This window comes from Pelophylax lessonae (genome assembly GCF_965119305.1).
Source record: "Pelophylax lessonae genome assembly, chromosome: 3".
NCBI lineage: Eukaryota > Metazoa > Chordata > Amphibia > Anura > Ranidae > Pelophylax > Pelophylax lessonae.
The window spans coordinates 88,621,844-88,643,065 of record NC_138770.1 but is presented as its reverse complement, the minus strand read 5'-3'; the positions used below and the strand labels follow the sequence as shown (position 1 = coordinate 88,643,065).

The 21,222-nt window shown below is 43.9% G+C and overlaps 1 protein-coding gene across 1 annotated transcript in view; it reads left to right on the top strand.

Annotated features, from left to right (window-relative positions):
- The window catches only part of LOC309551305 (cytochrome P450 2K1-like), a 79,836-nt gene extending 59,551 nt beyond the window's left edge, over positions 1-20,285 (top strand). The window contains exons 7-10 of the mRNA XM_082251837.1: positions 2,124-2,265; positions 8,972-9,156; positions 11,338-11,479; positions 19,878-20,285. Of these exons, the coding sequence (XP_082107963.1) occupies positions 2,124-2,265; positions 8,972-9,156; positions 11,338-11,479; positions 19,878-20,056 (648 nt within the window). The 3' untranslated portion in view covers positions 20,057-20,285. The remainder of the gene's footprint in view (positions 1-2,123; positions 2,266-8,971; positions 9,157-11,337; positions 11,480-19,877) is intronic.
- The last annotated feature ends 937 nt before the right edge of the window (positions 20,286-21,222 follow it).

Below are 21,222 nucleotides of genomic sequence, written 5' to 3'. Positions count from 1 at the left end.
GGCCTGAGCTTGCCCTTTACTCCTTGGAGGGGCTGGCCTGCCCTGCAGCCAGTGTATTACCTGAACGTGTATTTAGCACGGTTGGGGGCGTTATCACAGACAAGCGCAGCCGCTTGTCCAGAGCCAATGTGGACAAGCTCACGTTTATTAAAATGAACCAGGCATGGATCCCACAGGACTTGTCTGTACTAGTGCAGAATAGACATGTATACCAGCCTTACCCAGCCTTTGTTGTATTTGATCTTTCTTACTCTTTTGGGGTGTACCCTCATATAAAAAAAAATGTAATTAAAAACCAAAACCAGTGTTGGCTACCTCGTCCTCCTTCTCCACCGCCGCCGCCGCTTCCACCTACACCGCCATATCCACCGCCACCTCAACCTCCTACTCCATATGGGCCTTGTCCTCCTCCTACATCATTCAAGATTATTATTTTTTATTTTTATGTGTTTTATGTTATTTTAAGTTATTTCCCTATCCACATTTTTTTGTAGAGCACTTGCCATGCTCTTAAGAAGATTTTGTTGCCTTTTGCAGCCCTCTAGCCCTTTCCATGTATTTTTTTTAGAGCCATTTTAGTGCCCAAATGTTCGGGTCACCATTGACTTCAATGGGGTTCGGGATCGGGGTCAAGTTCAGGTTAAGTCCGGGTCATGAACCCGGACTTTTTTTTTCAAGTTCGGCCGGACCCGCTGAACCCGGACATCCAGGTGTTCACTCAACTCTAGTTAAAAGCAATCTTTAAACAAGCTCCTTTCCGCTTAATTTTATTGCATTTGTGGGCAGGTGTATAAGGAGTTTTCTGGTATATAGAGCATTTTTCACAACTGACATGCCAACATTCAGATGTGAGGGAAGTCATCGGTTTGGTGTACCTTGGGTACATACATCTGTCCAGCTTCTGAGCCCAGGTAATACCCTTCCTTTAATCTATTTCCCTTAAGTGGGTTTCCCTTTACCCATCACTATGGAAGATAAAAATTAAATAAAGGGGGCCTGCAAGGTGTGTCTGTCAGGGAGTCTCCTTTTAAAATCATGCTCCTGAACAGAGTAGTCTTTAAGCCAGATCCGTTTTGTTGATCAAAGTAGTGTCTTTGTTTCACAGAACAAGTCTTAAATTAGTCCTTTTCAGAGTGGTACAGACATCATAGACCACCATTTCTAGATGATTTAGACAGTCAATCTTGCTAACCTACTGATTTCACAGGTTTTCTGTTTTCATCTTTAAGTTCCACTCCAGATCCTGCATCCGAAACAGAGAAGGCAGAGACTTTGGAGGGGCAAACCTGCTGATCAGCCTCTTGATCCAAGATATCTTCATCACTCATAATGGAGTGGAGGTAAAATGCCCCGCAAGCCTGGCATTTGGCAGGAAGATCTTGCAGGCAGTGGTCCCAACCTAAGGTAGGCCTTTGGTTACTTTATTATCCTCTTCTGTGTTGCCATCCTGGAAGGTGAGAGGAGAAACCCAACCGTTAGACTTACCGGTAAGGGTGTTTCTATGAACCTTCCAGGACGGCAGGCCTACTTCCAGCCCAGTTAAAAAGATGAGGAAAGAATGTATACAATAGGTGGTAAGTACCTAAGTGAACGTTTATCCCTTGTGAATCGGTTGGAGAACTATTTTTTTACAACTGAGGGACAAGGGGAAGGGTAGGACTTTTTAACAGCTGTGAACTGATTGTGTTTCCGGTAGGGTGGAGCTTCTCATCTTTCATGTGTTACCGTCCTGGAAGGTTTGTTGAAACACCATTACTGGTATGTCTAACAGATTTTTGACAGATTTGGCTCCAATTGATTTCAGTGGGGTTCAGGTTTAGCATCCAAACTTCTTTCAAATTTACTGAACCCCTGACAAACCGAACCCAGGGCATTTTGGCTCACCACTTCTAGTAATGCATTCTGTTTGCTTTCCCCACTGCAGGGCCATGCTGCTCATTTTGCAATCATATGAAAAAAGCATCCCAAATGTTTTCTTTTGTTGCTATTTTCCAACCCTGTACAAACAATATCGTAACTTTACTGTTAAAAAAAATGTGGCACAGTAACTATACAGTGAAATTATGTCTTGTTGCCCCTTTCTTCCACAAAGGAACAGCTTCATTCTTTTATTTTTATTCCAGGAGAAATCCAAATCCCCCACATATTTCCACGATAAAAATCTAACAGCCCTCATTTCCAACCTGTTCTCTGCCGGTATGGAGACGACCTCAACAACCTTAAGATGGGGGCTTCTGATAATGATGAAATATCCGAAGATTCAAAGTAAGAATACTGATGGTGATGTGCTTAATGGTGTCAATCCAACCAAATGTGATATCTCTGTAAGGCCTCTTTCACAATTGTGCAACTTGTCATGCAACTTTGGACATCAGAGTTGCGCGACCTGTCGTTCCCCATGTTTTCCAATGATACCCATTAATCTATGCGCAACTCAAAGTTGCAGCAACTTCAAAGTAGTTCATGCACTACTTTGGTCTGATTTTCATGCAACTTGAGGGCCGTAGACTTTAATGTTAACCCTCAGAAGTTTCATGAAAGTCGTACCTGAATATTTTACAATGCAACTTGTGTGCAACAGTTGTCCATTTAAAACTTGTCAAAGCCAAAGTTGTATCCAAGTTCCACCCATCCAATGTTGCATCAAAGTTGCATTAAAGTTGCACTAAAGATGCACTCCAAAGTCGAAGCAACTTAGGAGTCATAAAAGTGTGGAAGGGGCCTTAAAGATCATATAGACTATTGGATGGAGTCCCCTGCTTGCTTTAGTAAAGATATAAAACAATTGTTGAAAAGCTTATAAATGAATAAATAGAAGAAAGTTATTTTCTTTCTCTTTTAAATGAAGGGATTGTATGAATATTTTGTATGTTGAAAACCTTTAATAAAGAAATATAAAAAATAAAAAATAAAAGAATAAATAAATTTGACCTAAAACCACTATCTAGAGATATGACACCAAACAGAGGGCTACACTAATCTTTTGCTTCAAACCACATCTACAGTGCAATTTCACCAGGCAATAGCTGGTTACACTTCCTTGAAAAAAAACAAAATTAATTTACCAGCCATATAAACTCACTCAATGTTTATGTGCATTTATGTTCTGTCCTCATATATTCATTCAAGAGATTTTCCAATTAACCTGCCTGTTCTGAGTTATACCCAAGCTTAGGAGTCTGAGTCATCACTCCTAGCCTAAACTGTGATCATGTGGTTACCAAGGTTGGAATTTATTTGGAATGCCTTTTACAGCTACCACTTCCAACAAGCATAAAAATTAGCACTATAAAACATAATCTCCAAAATAGATTGTGTGACTAGCCTACCCCAAATTATACAGGATCTTTCATTAAAGTAGAGATATAATATATTAAAAGATTACTTAGTTGTGCAAAGCACAGAAAAAATAGGGTTGCATTAATTTTGGTAACAAATGCAATGTTAGCCCACATCAGGCTGGGTTTACACTGTGTGTGGAGCGGCTCACAGCAGGGGTCCGGTGCATTCCCTCCCATTCTCCGTTTCAGGTCCGGATTCAGTCTGAATTTTTGGCTGAATTCAGACCTAAAACAAACCAGAAGATGCACAGGACCCTTCTGCAAACCGATTTGCAGCCCTCTCGGGGCTGTGTGAACAGGCTCAGTTGAGAGATGGTCATAGTCTCCTGACATGCGAATGTGATGCAGAGAAACCCGCATCCAATTTACCTCAGTGTGAACCCAGCCTTAAGCAATTTCAATGGCTTCAAGGGTAACCCTACTTGTGTAGGAAAAGATATAGCAAATAAAAGAAAAATACCGTATAGCATAGGCAATAGCTAAAGAGGCCATATTGCCATTATTGTTAAAAAATATCTTTCCTTTCCAATATGCAGTTTTTGGTAAAATTAAATGCAATATGGCACTCTGGAAGCATTCTGTACACAGTTGATGTACAAACCCCCCACCCCCTTTCAGGAACATAAGTTTTTGCTTGTGTGGTGATTGGCTCATTTTCAGAAGCCTGCCCTTCAAGTTAGATTTTAGGTATTCTCTGAAATAAAACAAAAAACAAAACCTTTTTAGTGAGATACTTCAAAAGGGTTAATTACTTCTAAAGGGATGCAAACCCTGAAAATGTCCTCATTAGGACTTTGCAACTGCATCAGCTGATTAATAATGAAAAAGTCCACTTCCATTTAAATGCACTCTTCAGACAACAATCAGCTGTTTCTTCAGAGCAGAAACAGGTAGGAATCTGCAACAAAATTTGTTTAAACCTCAGCAATAAACACTGATCACTCAAACTTACTTTTTGTTACTTTTTAAGGAGGAGTTCCAGCTGCCTAATAACATGTGCTTTCATGACCTCCAGGTGAGGCACACTGTCTCCATACAGTTTGAGGATTCATTGGCTTCACTTGCAGATCTCTTAGGGTCCTTTCACACGGCCGCTCCATGTGAAAGGTCCCCTGCGGGACTTTTTCTTTTTTTTTTCCACGGAGCGGATGACATTTCTGTCATCCGCTCCGTGTGCCCGCATATCATCCCATCCGTTTGCGGATGATATGCGGACATAATGTAAGTATATGGCACTGCGGATGTCAGCGGATGACACCGCTGACATCCGATTTTCCTTCCTTTCCATTTTTTACACAGAAGAAAAAATGGGGTTCTGTTCCATTCGTAAAAACGGAACAGAACTGAAAGGAGGAAAATCGGATGTCAGCGGATGGTATTCCGCTGACATCCACAGTGCCATTCACTTACATTATGTCTGCAAATCATCCGCAAACGGATGGGATGATTTGCGGACACACGGAGCGGCCGTGTGAAAGGACCCTAAGACATCACCCTGGCTAGACCCTCCCCAAAATTCCTGATTTCCGACCTAAGCACCTCTCAACCATACATTTGGCTCATGCATAAAAAACTCTGTGGAAGGGAGAGCTGGGTCCTATAAATAATGACTAGAAAGAGGTTATGGCTAATGATCTCTCTTAAAGTAGTTGTAAAGTCACAAATCCCAAATTAAGTATCTGTTTTTTTTTTTAATTATACAACAAAATACCTTAATTCAGAGCTCTACAAAGGTAAAAACAAACTAAGGGTCCTTTCACGCGGTCTGCCTCCGTAGGCGGATCGTGCTGCTCAGCAGGGGATCGTAAACACAGATCCCCGCTGAGCAGGAAGGTGACGGCTCCCTCTCCACTCTGTGTGCGGAGAGGGAGGTGTCAGAGCCCCACGCATCTCTATGGGGGAATCGGATGAGAACGAACCGCCTGTCCGCTCTCATCCGATCCGATCCCCTGGACAGATGGAAAATAGGGTCTCCATCCCACAGGCAGGATCGGATGTGGATGGCAGCGGGTGTAAGCGAACATGTCTCCGCTGCCCCATAGGGATGCATGGAGCATCCGATCAGATCCACCTAAAAAACTGACAGGAGGATCTGATCGGAGCGCTCGTGTGAAAGGACCCTAAGGATCTGGTGCTCTAGATGGTGAGTGCCCCTTAACGAACAGACTGTTATAATGGATATGATAAAATTCTGCTGTCCAGGCAGATGGGGAAAAAAAAACACTTATAACGAGGTAGCCATCCTCAGAGTGTGTCCAGGGACTCTGTAAAACATGTGAAAAGCAGAGAGGGGGAGGCACCACTAATTGTAGTATTAAAATGTAGTCATTTATTGCAAAAGATCAGACAGACTTACAAGAGATAGAAGAAATTCTGCCCGTCACATACTGTGTATTCCCAATGGTTGTAGACCCTGCAGGCTCCACACTCTGCCCAAAATCCAAGTTTAAGGGAGCCAGATGGAGTGGCTGGTTGTTGGTGTCCAGTGATGAAAACCTCCATGCTAACCAGTTTGGACTGCAGAAGCCGGAATTACGTCACCAATGCAGGGCAGAAGTCCGGACCATGGTCTGGACTTCTGCCCTGCACTGTTGACATAATTTTCACCCTCTTCGTGTGATAGACCATTTGGTCTAAAAAAAAAATGCAGTGTTTACCTTTTCTAGTCTTTTGCTCTCCCTCCACATCTGGTAGACTTTGAAGGAACTTTTTGTTGTTGTGTGCTCCAGCAGTGACTGCAAATCACAGTTAAACTGAAGTGACTGTGACAGAATATGCCAGCACACTATGTTTTAGCATAACTATTTGCAGTCCAAATCAGAAGTGCACAAGAAAGGGTGACAACACTAAAACTGAAAGGAGTCAGCTGTGTCATTCTAGGAAGGGAAATGCCTATGGAGTGTTCTTGCTGGTATTCTTTACCTAAAAGCAGGATATGTAGAAAAGAAAAAGAGAAAACATTTTTACATTACAGAGAAATGTGCAACAACATTTATGGTTTAGTATTTTTTTAATATACATGTAAAAATGTTTGCAGACATTTATTAAGCTTGTAAAAATGCTTTGCAGAATGTATCTGCTTATATCAACTAATCAGGTTGCACATTTTAGCAGTTTAGATGATCCAACACATAAAACATTTTTACTGATTAGCTGTTGTGGGTCTCTTAGCTATAATGGTGTCACTTTAGCCATGGCCCTGAAGCACAGGGGCCTAGAGCAGTCTGGCTACGCGCTGATGTAAGCAGCCTTTAATGCCATTTAGCAAATGTATTTGGATAACAATAATGTTCTGTAAATAATGTTTGGGAATCTCATTACTATTTCTATAAAAGCTATCACTAGAGGAATTGCCTTAGCGATTAGAAAAGTGTAGGCTCCCAAAGGTTTGGCTGAGGGGCCTCATTGCACTTTAAGATAAAAATTTGTTCCACTTTTGGACAATATTTAGTGTTTGAAGCAAGCTGTTACAGACAGTAAGGTAAATTATTTAGTTAGTGTGTAATCTGGTACGACTCAATCCTTAGTTAGTAAATAATGGGAAAGGAATTCCCAAATGTGCCAACAGCTATAGCCTAAGGTGCAAAGGCATAAGCTTGGGCGAAAAAAGCACAAGGAGGGGAGAAAGAAAGGGGGGGAAAAAAGGTAGGCCAAGATGAAAAGGAAAACGGGAAAAGGGAATGGAAAGGAATGAAGGGAAGGGGAAAATAGGAAAGAGGAAGTGGAGAAAAGGAAGGGAAGGGGGGAGGGAAGGGAAAAAAGGGGGGGAAGGGGAGGACAGAGGGAAAGGAACGGTGAGGGGCAAGGGGAGAGAGGGGGGGCAACAAGTATGAAACTACAGAACAGTAGAAACAATGTTGGGAGGGCTGGTGGGACGTTGTAGGTACCAATTAAACCATAAAATACAAATTACAATAAAATCGTGGAATGTTTATTCATATTGCATATTAAAAACAAGATAAGTGTTACAGAAAGTATACATATTATCTGACATAGAAACAGACTAGATATATAGGATCATATGTAGAGACACAAGGCAAGGAATTATACTTCGGTAATTAAAAAACAGCATTTTGAAGCCGTAAAACCCAATAAATGCCCCTAAAAAGTGCCTAGGGTTCTGGGTCATGCCCCAGGGACTATTAATTAAAAAAACGCCAGCTACAAAAACGCCCAGGTGTGTTTTTGCAGCTGGCGTTTTTTTGGGCATTTTTTTGGGGTCTTTGGAGGCAGGCAAAACATCTGAACTTCTGTATAGGGTTATATATACACACACACACTTATATGTATTTTACACATCGACATATATAGGTGTGATAGGAGCGGAGACATATTGGTGTTCATTATTTCATTAGCGCAAGTATAGTATTCTGCTCCTTTCACACCTATATATGTGTATATATACAGACATGGGTGTATGTATATATACCCCTATACAGAAGTTCAGCTGTCATGTCTGACTCCAAACATCTCCTCAAAAAATCCCAATAAACGCCTGCAGCAAAAAGCAGGCTGACTGGCGAGAAGCCATATCCCTGCTCTGAAAGTGTCCTAAGAGAAACAATCTTTTCTCTATAGCGGTCACCCTGATATGGAAGGGTTTTGTCACAATGCCATAGCAGTCAGAGTCAGTTAACCCTACACTACACTACGGTCCCCTTACACTTAAAACTTTCCCTGCAGAAACTAGATTATTAAAGCTAACTATAGTGGAAAATAGCACCCTAACTACACTAGATATCCCTTTCCTCACACTAAAAATTGCTAAATGACACTTTGTAGCAGAAGTAACAAAACTGCTTCCACTCTCTTCCATGTCCCTGTATTACAATGCTAGGAATTTGGCGGGGGCTATCTTATATACTGGGGGGCGTATTCACTAATGATTGGCCTATGGACCCCCTAGTCACTCCAATCACATTCCTAGCATTCTCCTGCCCCCTCAATTGGCTTTTACTGATGGTTCTGGTCCAATCACGGCTTTTAAAGCCCATTTCCTGTACCATTGCATTTTGGTCGGTTCTGGTTGCCGAATTCCGAACTTTTTGGGCAAAAAGGTCTAAATTCGGCCAAACCTCGAACAGCCAATGTTCGGGTCGAACCGATGGTCGACCCGAACCGTTCGATCATCCCTACTCACCACTTGTACCCTGGAGTCTTCTATATTGAGTGTGAACTGTCATTGCATGCAATTTTAGCATATATTGTCATGTTATTGTCTATTTTGTCAAATTTTTCTTTTTATGTATGTACAATAATAAAGTATTGATGTTTTTTACTTATTGGTCTCTTTTCTCTCTAAGTGTTCAGTTGCATTTATAGTCCCAAAAAATTGGGGGTTCCCTCTTTTTTTCTTGGTTTTAACACATGTTCACTTGTAGCTGCTTTTAAATGTTGAATTTTCCATTGAGAAAAAATTAATAAATTATAATTCTGTCAAAATGTTGTGTCTTTGGCTAGAAAGGAGATCATCAAATCAACATTTATTATGGAACTATTCCAAAGTTCCATTTGCAAACTTTACATTATATACCAGCATAATGTGAGCTATACTGCTACCAGTGGTCCTTATTTTGGCTGTTTCCACCTGTAACTGCACATTTTTGATTTATTGTCATTGTTGACTGCAGAGAAAGTCCAGGACGAAATAGATAGGGTCATTGGCTCTGCTGTTCCTCAGACTGAGCACCGGAAAGAGATGCCATATACAGATGCCGTTATACATGAGATTCAGCGTTTTTCCAACATAGTACCATCTAACATTCCACACGCCACCACACAAGATGTTACTTTTAAAGGTTACTTTTTACCAAAAGTAAGTAGTGTTATTATTGTTCTATGTTATGTTCCTGTCTTACAAGGTCTAATACTTGCTAAGGTAAATTTCAATTTTAAAGCCCATCTCCTGAATCCACCTTACCCCCCAACCTCACCCCCCACTAATTGATTGCTAATTTAATTTTATTGTATGGATGCCAAGGGTACCCCACAACCCTGAGGACGAAGGACGAAAAGTTTGCTGACTGCCATGGGATTGAGAAATAGGTTAAAGAGGAGCTCCAGGCTCCCCCAAAACATTTAAAGTCAGCATCTAAAAATGCTGTAGCTGCAGACTTTTAATATAAGGACACTTATTTGTCCAGGGATCCAGAGATGTCCTCACCCAAACCGATTCTTCAAATGACCTCGAGTGCAGGTGTTGGGATAGCAAGTAAGGGAAACAGGAAGCTTTGTGACCTCACTTCCAGGTTCCTACTGCACATGCGTGCTTTGTGAATGGTCCAGTAGTCTTCTGGGACCTGAGATGTGTCCTAGAAGACTGCGGGGAAGACAGAGGGGGGTGAACGTCCAACTCATATCACCCTGGCAATCTGAGCAGGAACTAGAAGCGGGAACCTGTCAAAACCAGGTACCTGCCCCCCCCCCCCCCCCAAAAAAAAGTGCTAAATATGGCAGGGGGGTGGAGCTTTGCTTTAGGTATAAGTGTTTTTTACCTATCCCCCAGACAGAATGTGTCATTAAACCTTGCATTGCACGGGGAACCCCCAGCAAAGATTGTTTTAATTTCCCTGGAATTCAGCTTTAAACAGAAAACTGTGCAAGATATACCAGTCCATTTACTGAGCTATGTGATTTGTATAAGTTCTTGTTTATGATGTATCCCTGATAAGATAATTCTTAACTGCTTGCCGACCGCCGCACAACAATTTACTGTGACAGTCAGCCCTCTACAGGCAAACCGACGTAGGGCTGCATCGCTCGCCTACGAGCCTCTAGGGGGCGAGCGCGCGCCGCTGGAGGCTCGCTCCCACCCCCGCGCGAGTGACCGGCGGCTCCGATGTCTGCCGCTCACTCACGATCTCCCGCTGGAGAGGGAGAAAGGCAGGTGGCTGATGTAAACACAGCCATCTGTCATTGTCCCTGATGTAACTGCAGAGATCATACGATCCTGCTATGTAGGATCATATGTCTCTGTGGTTACATCACAAGCCATGCCCCCCCCCACAGTTAGAATCACGCCCCTAGGGATACATTTAACCCACTGATCACCAATAAAGTTAACCCCTTCCCTGCCAGTGTCATTTTTACAGTAACAGTGCATATTTATAGCACTGATTACTGTAGTAATGTCACTGGTACCCCCAAAAGTGTCAAAAATCGCAGATCGCCGCCATTACTAGTAAAAAAAAAAACACTAAAAATGACGACATAAATCTTTCCTGTAGTTAGTAAACGCAATAACTTTTGAGCAAACCAATCAAAATGCGCTTATTGCGATTTTTTTTTTTTACCAAACATATGTAGAAGAAAACAAATTGGCCTAAAATATTAAAAAGTTTTGATTTTTACATTTTTTGTTTTGGGAATTTCATATAAAAAAATGTGAAAAATATTGTTATTTTTTCAAAATTGTCGCACTTTTTTGTTTATAGCGCAAAAAGTGAAAATCACACAGGTGATCAAATACCTCCAAAAGAAAGCTCTGTTTGTGGGAAAAAAAAAGACAACAATTTAATTTGGGTACAGCGTCGCACGACCGTGCAATTGTCTGTTAAAGTCACGCAGTGCCGAATCGCAAAATAGGCCCTGGTCTTTGAGCAGGAAAATCCTCCGGGGCTTAAGTGGTTAAGGTCCTGTTCACACTAGATACTATGTCTGGTGTGGCTGCCATCACGCTGCAACACATAACAATTCTCTATAGTGCTTGTTCACATCAATGCAATGTGGTTTGGTGCGATCTTTGAAAAGATGCATGGTTTTGATCCCAAGGACTTCAATACGAGTGCTTAGAAATGTCTCTTTCTAAAAACAAAAACAAAAATCATGAATAATGAAAACTCAAAAAAAAAAAAAAACACATGCAAAAAACCTAATCAATATTGAATAAATATGTAGCAGCACTAGTGTGAATCTAGGCCAATGCAAATAATTTTCATGAGAGTCTTTGGTGTGTATGCAAGTTGGCTGAAACTGACTTGAGTTTGTTATTGTACAGGGGACATATGTGATCCCATTGCTGACATCTGTACTGCGAGATGAGAGTCACTTTGAGAAACCGAACGAGTTCTACCCGCAACATTTTCTCGATTCAAAAGGGAATTTCTTGAAAAAAGAAGCATTTCTGCCATTTTCAGCAGGTAACCGAGTGTCAATATGATTTAAAATTAGATAACAGAATGCCTCCCTTCTTTACCTAGAGCAGGGTTTTACATTATCTGTAGACTATACTACTTAAAAACGTTAGTAAACCACACCATTTTTTTTTTAAACCCTGCAAGGTAAAAGCATAATGTGCTAGTATGCGTCACATACCAGCACATTATGAAATACTTAACTTAGAACAGTGGTTCTCAACTCCTGTCCTCAGAACCCACTAACAGGGCAGATTTTAAGTACAGTGAAACCTTGGTTTGTGAGTATAATTGGTTCCAGCATCTTGCTTGTAATCCAAAACACTCGTATATCAAAGCAAGTTTTCCCATAGGAAAGCATTGAAATTTAGATGATTCGTTCCACAAGCATTTAATGGTATAAATAAAGATATGCTGTTATTATATATAAAGTACATTCCTGTACAGTAAAAGTATGCCATCTCCTCTGTTAAATAACATTATGTGTCCCTGTGTCTGTATTTTTTTTTTTTTTTTATTGTATTGTATATAACAAAAACATTTATTTCTCTATCGCTCATTGACAGACGTAGTCCTCGGTGATACAGCACCTTCGGGTTATGTTGCCTCCACAGGAGCAGGACTAGACAGGAAATTAAAATGCTCTGGCCACACCCTAGGGGCAGTCCCAGAGGGTATATCCTCTCTCTCTCTGCCTCAGCAAATCAGTTATTTTCTGTCTAGTTAGGAGTAAGGACCTAGATACCTTGCTGGGATCTTCGGTCCTGGCAAGATTTTTTTCTTAAAAGATTTTTTAGACAGCTTTTTTTCTCCAGTGTTCCTGTGAGATCTTCAAGCAAGAAAGCTGAACTGGGTGACGGGCTGGATGTTGAGATCCGGTGGTCACCCCAGTTCAGCCTACGAGCGCGTGCAGGCCATAGCTCCGCGCTGGGTCGGCCGCGACAAAGTCCCATTAAGGGACTGACCCCGCGAGTTAAACGTCTCGCTGAAACGCCAAAGACCACGAGTCACGGCGTCCGTATCGGTCGACAGCCCTCCCGCCCCGGTGGGCGTCGACCTGTCAGGAGTTGGTGCCCGCCTGGTTCCGGTATGGTGAGTAGTATGTTCCCCCTTTTCCCCTGACGGGTCTTGTGGTGAACGCGGGCCCCTCTCTGTATGGTAAGATAGAGTCCCCCTCTATCCTATAACATGACACAGATCCCCCTACTTTGAGTGTGATTTTATGTGCAAAGAGCCAGGAGGCTTGGTTTGGGAGGTAACAATCTAATTGTATACATGTTTAAAAGATTGTAATCAGTGGCATTCTGGGAATCTTACTGTGATAAGAATAAGGTACCTACCAGTCAGAAGCCACGGACATGTAGACTGCCTTCCTAAATCAGATCTCCAGCTATAAGCAGGCCTTCCGAACGGCCATGCGGTCCGCCAGGGCCGGTACCGCCAACCACGCCAAATCCCCATGCAGAGAGAGTGTTGTGTGCCCTGCAGCACACCGCTATTCGGTACAGGCCGCCGCCATTTTTTTTGCTGGATTGCACGAGCCGCCATTTTGGCGTAGCCTCGTGTCTCCAGCATGGGGGCGGCCATGTTTGAGGTGATCCAAACACCTCGTGGAGCTAGGGGAGGCGCCGGAAGGCGTGCAGAGGGGCGGAGCCGCCTCCTTTCTTCCTGGGCAGCCAGCCAAAAGACTTCCTGTTTGTCAAGACAGCGCTGTAACCTGTTGCAGTTAAACTCTGAGCATCAAGTGGTGAGCCTGGGGGTCTATCTCTCTCTCTCTCTCGATCGATAGGGATCCCTAGCAGGTAACACTAAGGAGCTTTTGTGGCGCTGGGGGTCTGAAAAAAAAAAAAAAAAAAAGTTTTTTATTTTTGAATTATATTATCCAGGAAGTTACTGGAATAATCATGGACCCTGCCACACATATTCCCCCACCTGTTTCCCTCGAGGGGGGCACGGGACCCGCCGGTGCACAGAGTGTAGAGGCATTTACAGCAATTTTGGAGTCTATGGTGGCTCGGGTGGAGGCGGCCTGTCAGGGACGGGGGTCAAGGAAGCGACCCCCGCCTACCCCTATACTATCTGACACCTCTGACTCAGATTCAGAGATGGTCACTGCAGTTGCAGGTCCCTCTGCAAGGGCTGTTACCTCAGGTAAAGCTCCCTCAGACAGTGAGGAGGACGTTTCTTCTCCCGCTATAATTCAGGAAGAAGCATTGGTGGACGCACTAGTTGTGGCAGTGCAGGAAACCTTAAAACTTGAGGTTTTACCAGCAGAAGCAACTGAAACAGATTCCTTTTGGTACTAACAAGCCCATCAAAACGGTGAAGGTTTTTCCTGTACCCAAGTGTTTTGGTAATAAGATTAAAGGAGAATGGGAGCATTCTAAACGTACCTTTACTATTTCCAAGCGTATTGCTAGATGCTATCCGTTCGAGGAATCCATCATTAAGAAATGGACGGTACCACCAGTGGTGGATCCACCTATTTCCAGGCTGAATAAAGCCACGGTTATCCCAGTGGAGGACACTTCGTCCTTTAAGGATCCGGTGGATCGAAAGATGGAAGCAGAGTCCCGCACTTCTCTCTGATAGGGTCAGCATTTAGACCAGTAATTGTTATTGGTCTAGTTTCCCAGACACTTACGGAATGGGCGAGAATGGTACGCCAAGACCTTAGGGGAAAAGATATTCCCCAGGAGACATCAGGAGACATCTGATTTGATGGAACAGATTATACAAGGGCTACAGTTTATCTGTGACGCAGCCTTGGACACTACTCCCCTATTAGGGCATGCATCTATGTCAGCAGTTATCCTCAGACGTGTGCTGTGGTTAAAATGCTGGTCAGCTGACCTAGGTTCCAAAAAGACCTTGACAAATCTCCCCTTTCAGGGGAATCGTCTATTTGGGGCCACCCTAGATGAAATCATTAAGGATGCCACTGGGGGCAAGAGCACTTTTTTGCCACAGGCTGCTAAAGCTAAGGGACCTCGCAACAAGCGAGGACCTTTCTTTACCGCCCATAAAGGGCGCCCGGCTGGAACAAGCGGGAAAGGCAAGACTCCTCCAGGAGGGTTCAAGAAGGGCTGGTCGGACAAACAGAGGACCAACTCAGCCAAACCCGAAGCAAAGGAGTACACAGCCTGAAGGTGCGCCCCCACCCGGTTTCAGGGTGGGGGGACGTTTTCACCGGTATTCAGGACATTAGATCGAGCATCAACTACTACTACCGGTGCGATTCTTCCCTTCCAACATTTAAGTACTACAGGGAGCGGTAGTCACCGTTCCCTGAATAGATCTTTTCCTTTACCTTTTCCTAAGATTAGTCCCAATTCCCCACAGGAATCGGATTTGGTTGACCAGACAGGCCAAGAAGCCTCTAGTCGAGTGACTTCGGTCCCTGAGGTTCAACCAGAAAAGATCACCCTTCCTGATAGGAATCAGGTATCTGATAAATGTGTGGGAACAGAAAACGACCAGACTTTCTCGGATGGTCGGGGCCAGATAGCTCTAGGGACGCCTGGTTCAGATCCAATCAGCGCCAGTGGTCCTAGAAATTCTAGGCTGGCCTCGTCAAGCCGGCCTGGCCGACTTGGACATGCTAGTCGCAGACGTTCCGTGGGAACTTCGTCTCAGGGAGTGTCTGTGGTCTCAAGGACCAATTTACCATCGTGCTTTACAGTCGCTGGTTTTAATGGCCTGGCCATTGAGACCCAAGTACTGAAGGACAGAGGTTTGTCTGCTTCAGTCATTCCTACCCTTTTTAAAGCAAGGAAAGCGACTTCCAGAAAGGTCTATTATCACACATGGAAGACTTATATTGCGTGGTGCGAATTTTTAGGATTTCCTCCACGTACCTATTCGGTGACTCGAATATTGGCTTTTTTGCAACAAGGGGTTGAGCAGAAGCTAGCCTTGAGCACCATCAAGGGTCAAGTTTCAGCATTAGCTATCTTCTTTCAGAAACCTTTAGCTACCAAGTCCTTGGTGCGGAATTTCATCCAGGGGGTGCGGCACCTGGCTCCACCAGTCCGCGCGCCCTTACCGCCCTGGGATCTTAATTTAGTTTTGTCGGTTCTACAGAAACCTCCCTTTGAAAACATCAGGGAGATTCCCTTGCTTACTTTATCCCAGAAGTTGGCCTTCTTGGTGGCTATCACTTCTGCTCGCAGGGTGTCAGAACTGGCTGCATTATCATGCCAGTCCCCATACCTAGTGATTCATAGGGATAAGGTAGTACTTCATCCTAAGCCATCCTTTCTTCCTAAGGTGGTTTCAGATTTTCATCTGAATGAAGATATTGTACTACCTTCCTTGTGTCCTCAGCCCAAGCATCATCGGGAACATGCGTTGCATTCCTTGGATGTGGTTCGGGCAATCAGGGTATACCTGAAAGCTACGGAATCATTCCGTAAGACGGATTCACTTTTTGTGATCACGGATGGCCCCAGAAAGGGTTTGCCTGCATCTGCCGCGACCATTGCCAAATGGATTAGACAGACGGTGGTACAGGCTTATTCTATTAAGGGTCAGAGTCCTCCGTTCCCTGTTAGGGCGCACTCCACTCGAGCGCTCAGTACTTCCTGGGCCTTTCGCCATCAGGCGTCAGTGGTCCAGGTATGTAAGGCGGCCACCTGGTCGTTGGTACATACCTTTACAAAATTCTATAAAATTGATGTGAAGGCATCGGCGGATGCCTCATTTGGCCGCAAGGTTTTGCAGGCCGCAATTTGAGGAGACCGGTGGTCTACCTCGAGGGTTTTTTTCTGTTTGAAAAAAAAAAAAAAAAATTTAAAAAGTTTTTTCTTTTTTGTTGAGTCTCATCATTAAGGATGAGCATTGTAAACTTCTAGTTGGCACCGGTTGGGCCTTCTAGATTGGGATTTGATTTCCATTTTCCCACCCCTCATTTGTGATACTGCTCTGGGACGTCCCGAAGGTGCTGTATCACCGAGGACTACGTCTGTCAATGAGCGATAGAGAAAAATGGATTTTTGTAAAATCTTACCGTAAAATCCTTTTCTCTTAGCTCATTGACAGACGTAGTCCCCGCCCCTCTGTTTTTGAGTTGGGTTGGGTTAAAATCTCTAAAGACTGCTTTTTGACATAACTGATTTGCTGAGGCAGAGAGAGAGAGGATATACCCTCTGGGACTGCCCCTAGGGTGTGGCCAGAGCATTTTAATTTCCTGTCTAGTCCTGCTCCTGTGGAGGCAACATAACCCGAAGGTGCTGTATCACCGAGGACTACGTCTGTCAATGAGCTAAGAGAAAAGGATTTTACGGTAAGATTTTACAAAAATCCATTTTTTTTTATTGTATTGTATTGTATATAACAAATTCCGATTTATACTAATAGAGCGTCTTTGGCAGTGTGTGATTCCTCAGCCCTGCTCTGCTGCTCTCCTCCCCTCCTCCTCAGATGACGTCAGCAGGAGTGATCGGCCCCTCCCGCCGGGGAGAGCAGAGAGGACGGAGACCAGAGAGAGACAGAGGGATGAGGAATCGTACACAGTAAGCACAGGGAAACACTCTGAAAAGTATATATTGGCATCTTTATATACAGTACAAGCACTGGGACACATAATGGTATGTGACAGAGGGCATTAACAGAGGGGATGGCATGCTTATAGTGTATAAAACTGCTCGTATATCAAGACAGTGCTCGTATAATCATTTTTTTTAAAAATGTTGCTCGTCTTTCAAAATGTTCGTAAACAAAGGTACTCGTAAACCAAGGTTCCACTGTATTGCCTTGGGAAGATGGAGACTAGAATACTGCAATCACTGAACAGCAAATGATATCACCTGTGATGTATTTCAGTTATCTTGCAAACCTGGCCTTTTAGGGTTCTTACACATGGGCTTTCCGCCCAGCGGACTCCATTTTGCTCAGCGGGGATCGATCTGCCCATCCTCACTGACCAGGCAGCTCACAGGTCCATCTCTGCTCTCTAGGCTGAGACAGACCTGTCAGATCCTCGCTCTCCTCTATGGGAGATCGGATGAAAACGGACCCCCTGTCCGTTTTCATCCGACCTATCTGATCCTCCAGACGGATAGAAAATAGGGTTTCCATCCATCTGGATTTCACTGACTGGATCGGGTCGGAGAGCAGTGGGTGGCAGCAGACATGTCACCGCTTACATCCGCTGCTTCATAGGGGTGCATGGAGCTTCCGATCAGGTCCACCTGAAAATCTGACAGGTGTACCTGATCGGAAAGCCCGTGTGAAAGGGGCCTATGTAGGTCCTGAGGAGAGGAGTTGAGAACCACTGCCTTAGAACGAAGCTCTCAAGTGCCGCGCTGTCACTGCTGACAGGCGTTACCATCTTCACCCAGTCTTTCTTCCAGGTTAGTGTCTTCCGGTCTTCTGATTGGCTGTGCCATGATGACATCATTCCCAAACATACGCACGGGAATCACGGACCGCGGCACAGAGCTCTGAAGGGGCGGCATGGGTATACCGTCCCTTCAGAGCGCATGCGCCTGTGACGTCTGTGGCTGCATGTAGTGTGAATATCTGCTAAACCCTGCAGGTTTAGCAGATATTCACTGCACCTACAGATAAGCCTTATTATAGGCTTACCTGTAGGTACAAGTGTCACATAAGGGTTTACTTTCACTTTAAAGGAAAATGACAAACATGTTGTTATACTTGCCTGCTATGTACAGTGGTTTTGCACAGAGGAGCCACAATCCTCCTCTTCTCGGGTCCCCTGCTTGTGCACCTGGCCCCTCCCTCCTGCCATGTGCCCACAGAGCATACTGTGGGGGCACCTGAGCAGGGTCGCTCCTGAGTCATTGCTGTGTGTGTCCAATCACACTCAGATACACAGATGGGTTCTGCCCCCCGCTCACTTCTCATTGACTCACTGGCTGTGACTGTGTCAGCCAATGAGGAAGGAGAGTCTCCGGAGAGCCGAGTCTCTCTGGATTGAGATGGGGCCCAGGTAAGTATTGGGGGGGCTGGGGGGTTGCTGCACAGAGAAGGTTGTTATTACCTTCATGCATGGGAATGCATGAAGGCAAAAAAATCTTTAGCCTTTAGATCCACTTTAATCAGGGCCGCTGATAAGGAACTACAGTTAGCCCTCCTGTACTGGGCACAAGCCCAATCAGTTCAAAAGGAGCTGGAGGGCTGGCTGTACTGTCTTATTGCAGATACTGATCCTCTTCTGTCTCCCACTGCAGCGTTGCCAGCTTCTCCTCCTCTCCCGATCAGTACCAATCACTCCGGTGTCCATTCATCACGAAAGCGTAGTAAACTGTGTTTACTATTCTTCAGTTTGTGAATGAGTAGGAAGCCTCAGAGTGCTAACTATTCATTCATCTGTGCAGCTGAGGCTGTAGAGAAAGGGACTAATAAATCAATGTCCTTAGTCAGGTAGGCTGTGTAGAGCCCCGTGAGTTTTAACAGCAGCCCTGACTTAAATTATCCTGTGATAATTAACTGTAACTGCAAATGATTCCCATTCCTACTCTTAATTGCTCAGTCACAGATGTCATCCATTCACCAAGATATAGTTTCAGTATCTATTTCTAAGGAAGCAACTAAATAGTGGATTTTGATGTGAGGACCACATCTTTACTTGAATTTGTAACAGGGCCGGCCCAAGACATTGTGCTGCCTGGGTCCAAAATGAAATGCTGCCTCCCCCCCCAAAAAAAAAACATCACGCCCAACAAAAGGCCCCCACATCCATTATTTTATATAAATATAACCTTTGGTAAGTATTATGTATACTTCTTCCATAACTCACCACCGGACCGGTCCACCAAACACCCACTGTCTGTCCTCAGTCCTCCTGTCACTCCTGTGTCTGCTGTGCCCACCACCCTAGAATATCCAGCCTGCCCTGCGTGAGATGGAGTGTGCTGATGTCTGAGGTCAGTGCGCACACCACGATCACGTGAGGGAAGTTCCCCGGAGTAGACACTCTGCCTTCTCATACTCATCAGTTTGCACTATGGGCAGCAGTATGAGATGTGAAAATGCCGCCCGTAACGTGCCGCAAACTGATGACACACAATACTGCTGTAAAAAAAAATCTAGGGAGTCAATTTGCTGCCCCTCTCCATGTGCTGCCTGGGTCCAATGGACCCAGTGGGACCCATGGTAGGGCCAGCCCTGATTTGTAAATTGGCCCCATCTGTATTTAATTACAGTATTACCCAAGATCTAAGAAGATCTATTACTGTAAGGAGCGCAGCTGGGATTCTTCTTTCTATTCACACTCTGATGTACATTTTTTTATTGAATCAATGTACTTTGCATGCTACCTATTATTTTCCTATGGGTCCTCAAAGAATTTCCATACATAAAAAAATGTACAAAACACTTTTTTTTCCTCAACACATTGCGGAATGTGTTTTTACTATAAATGTGCATTTCTGTCTTCTAGGTAAGAGAAGTTGCGCCGGGGAGAATTTGGCTAAAATTGAGCTTTTTCTCTTCTTTATCACATTGCTGCAAAACTTCACCTTCCAGGCTCCTCATGGAGCAAAACTTGACCTCACTCCTGCAGTTGGATTCACAACTCCTCCGATGAGCCATGAGATTTGTGCTGTGCCTCGCACCTGATGAGAAATGCCATTACACGCAGCATTTAGAGCAAACCTTTTATTATTTTATTAAGACATTTTTGTACGGAAGTGTATTTACAGAGACACAAAAAGTGTAAAAGTGTAACAAGTGTCCTAACTCAATGATAGAATAAACACTAAAATAAAGCCATAATAGATGGATTTATTAGCATTGACTACTGTGAACAACATACAATAAAGTATAAGTGAATACAATATATAATGGATGTTACAATTTATAGTTTAGTTTCTTTAACCACTTTACCACCGGAGGATTTTGCTGTCTTCCGTCCAGGCCACTTTTTGCGATTCAGCGCTGTGCGACTTCAACTGACAATTGCGCGGTCGTGCGACGCCGTACCCAAACTAAATTTACGTCCTTTTTTTCCCACAAACAGAGCTTTCTTTTGGTGGTATTTGATCACCTGTGCGATTTTTACTTTTTGCGCTATAAACAAAAAAAGAGCGTTTATTTTGAAAAAATAACAATATTTTTAACATTTTTTTATATGAAATTCCCCCCAAAAAAGATGTAAAAACCAATTTTTTAAAAAATTTTTGGCCAATTTGTTTTCTGCTACCTATGTTTGGTAAAAAAAATCACAATAAGCGTATTTTGATTGGTTTGCGCAAAAGTTATTGCGTTTACTAACAAAGGGAAAGATTTCTGTCATTTTTGGTGTTTTTTTTTTTAACGCGTAATGGCGGCGATCTGCGATTTTTTTTGTGGGACTGCGACATTGGGGCGGACAGATCGGACCCTTGACTGACATTTTTGACACTTTTGGGGTTACCAGTGACATTACTGCAGTAATCAGTGCTATATATATGCACTGTTACTGTAAAAATGACACTAGCAGGGAAGGGGTTAATTTTATTGGAGAGGGAGGGGTTAATGTATGCCTGGTGCTTACTGACGTGTAGGGGGGGAGGTGACTGAGTGAGTCATGGACAGATCGGATGTCCAGCTATGCTGAACAGTCCGATCTGTCACTCCCTGTCACTATGGAGATCCGCCCGCTGTGTTTACACACAGCGGGCGGATCTCCACACTAGATCCCCGGCGATCGGGGCAGAGCAGCGGCGATCGCCGCTGCTCCTCCCCTGGCCCGACTCCCGCTGTGAATGAAAACAGCGGGAGCGAGCCTCCGGCGGCGCGCAAGC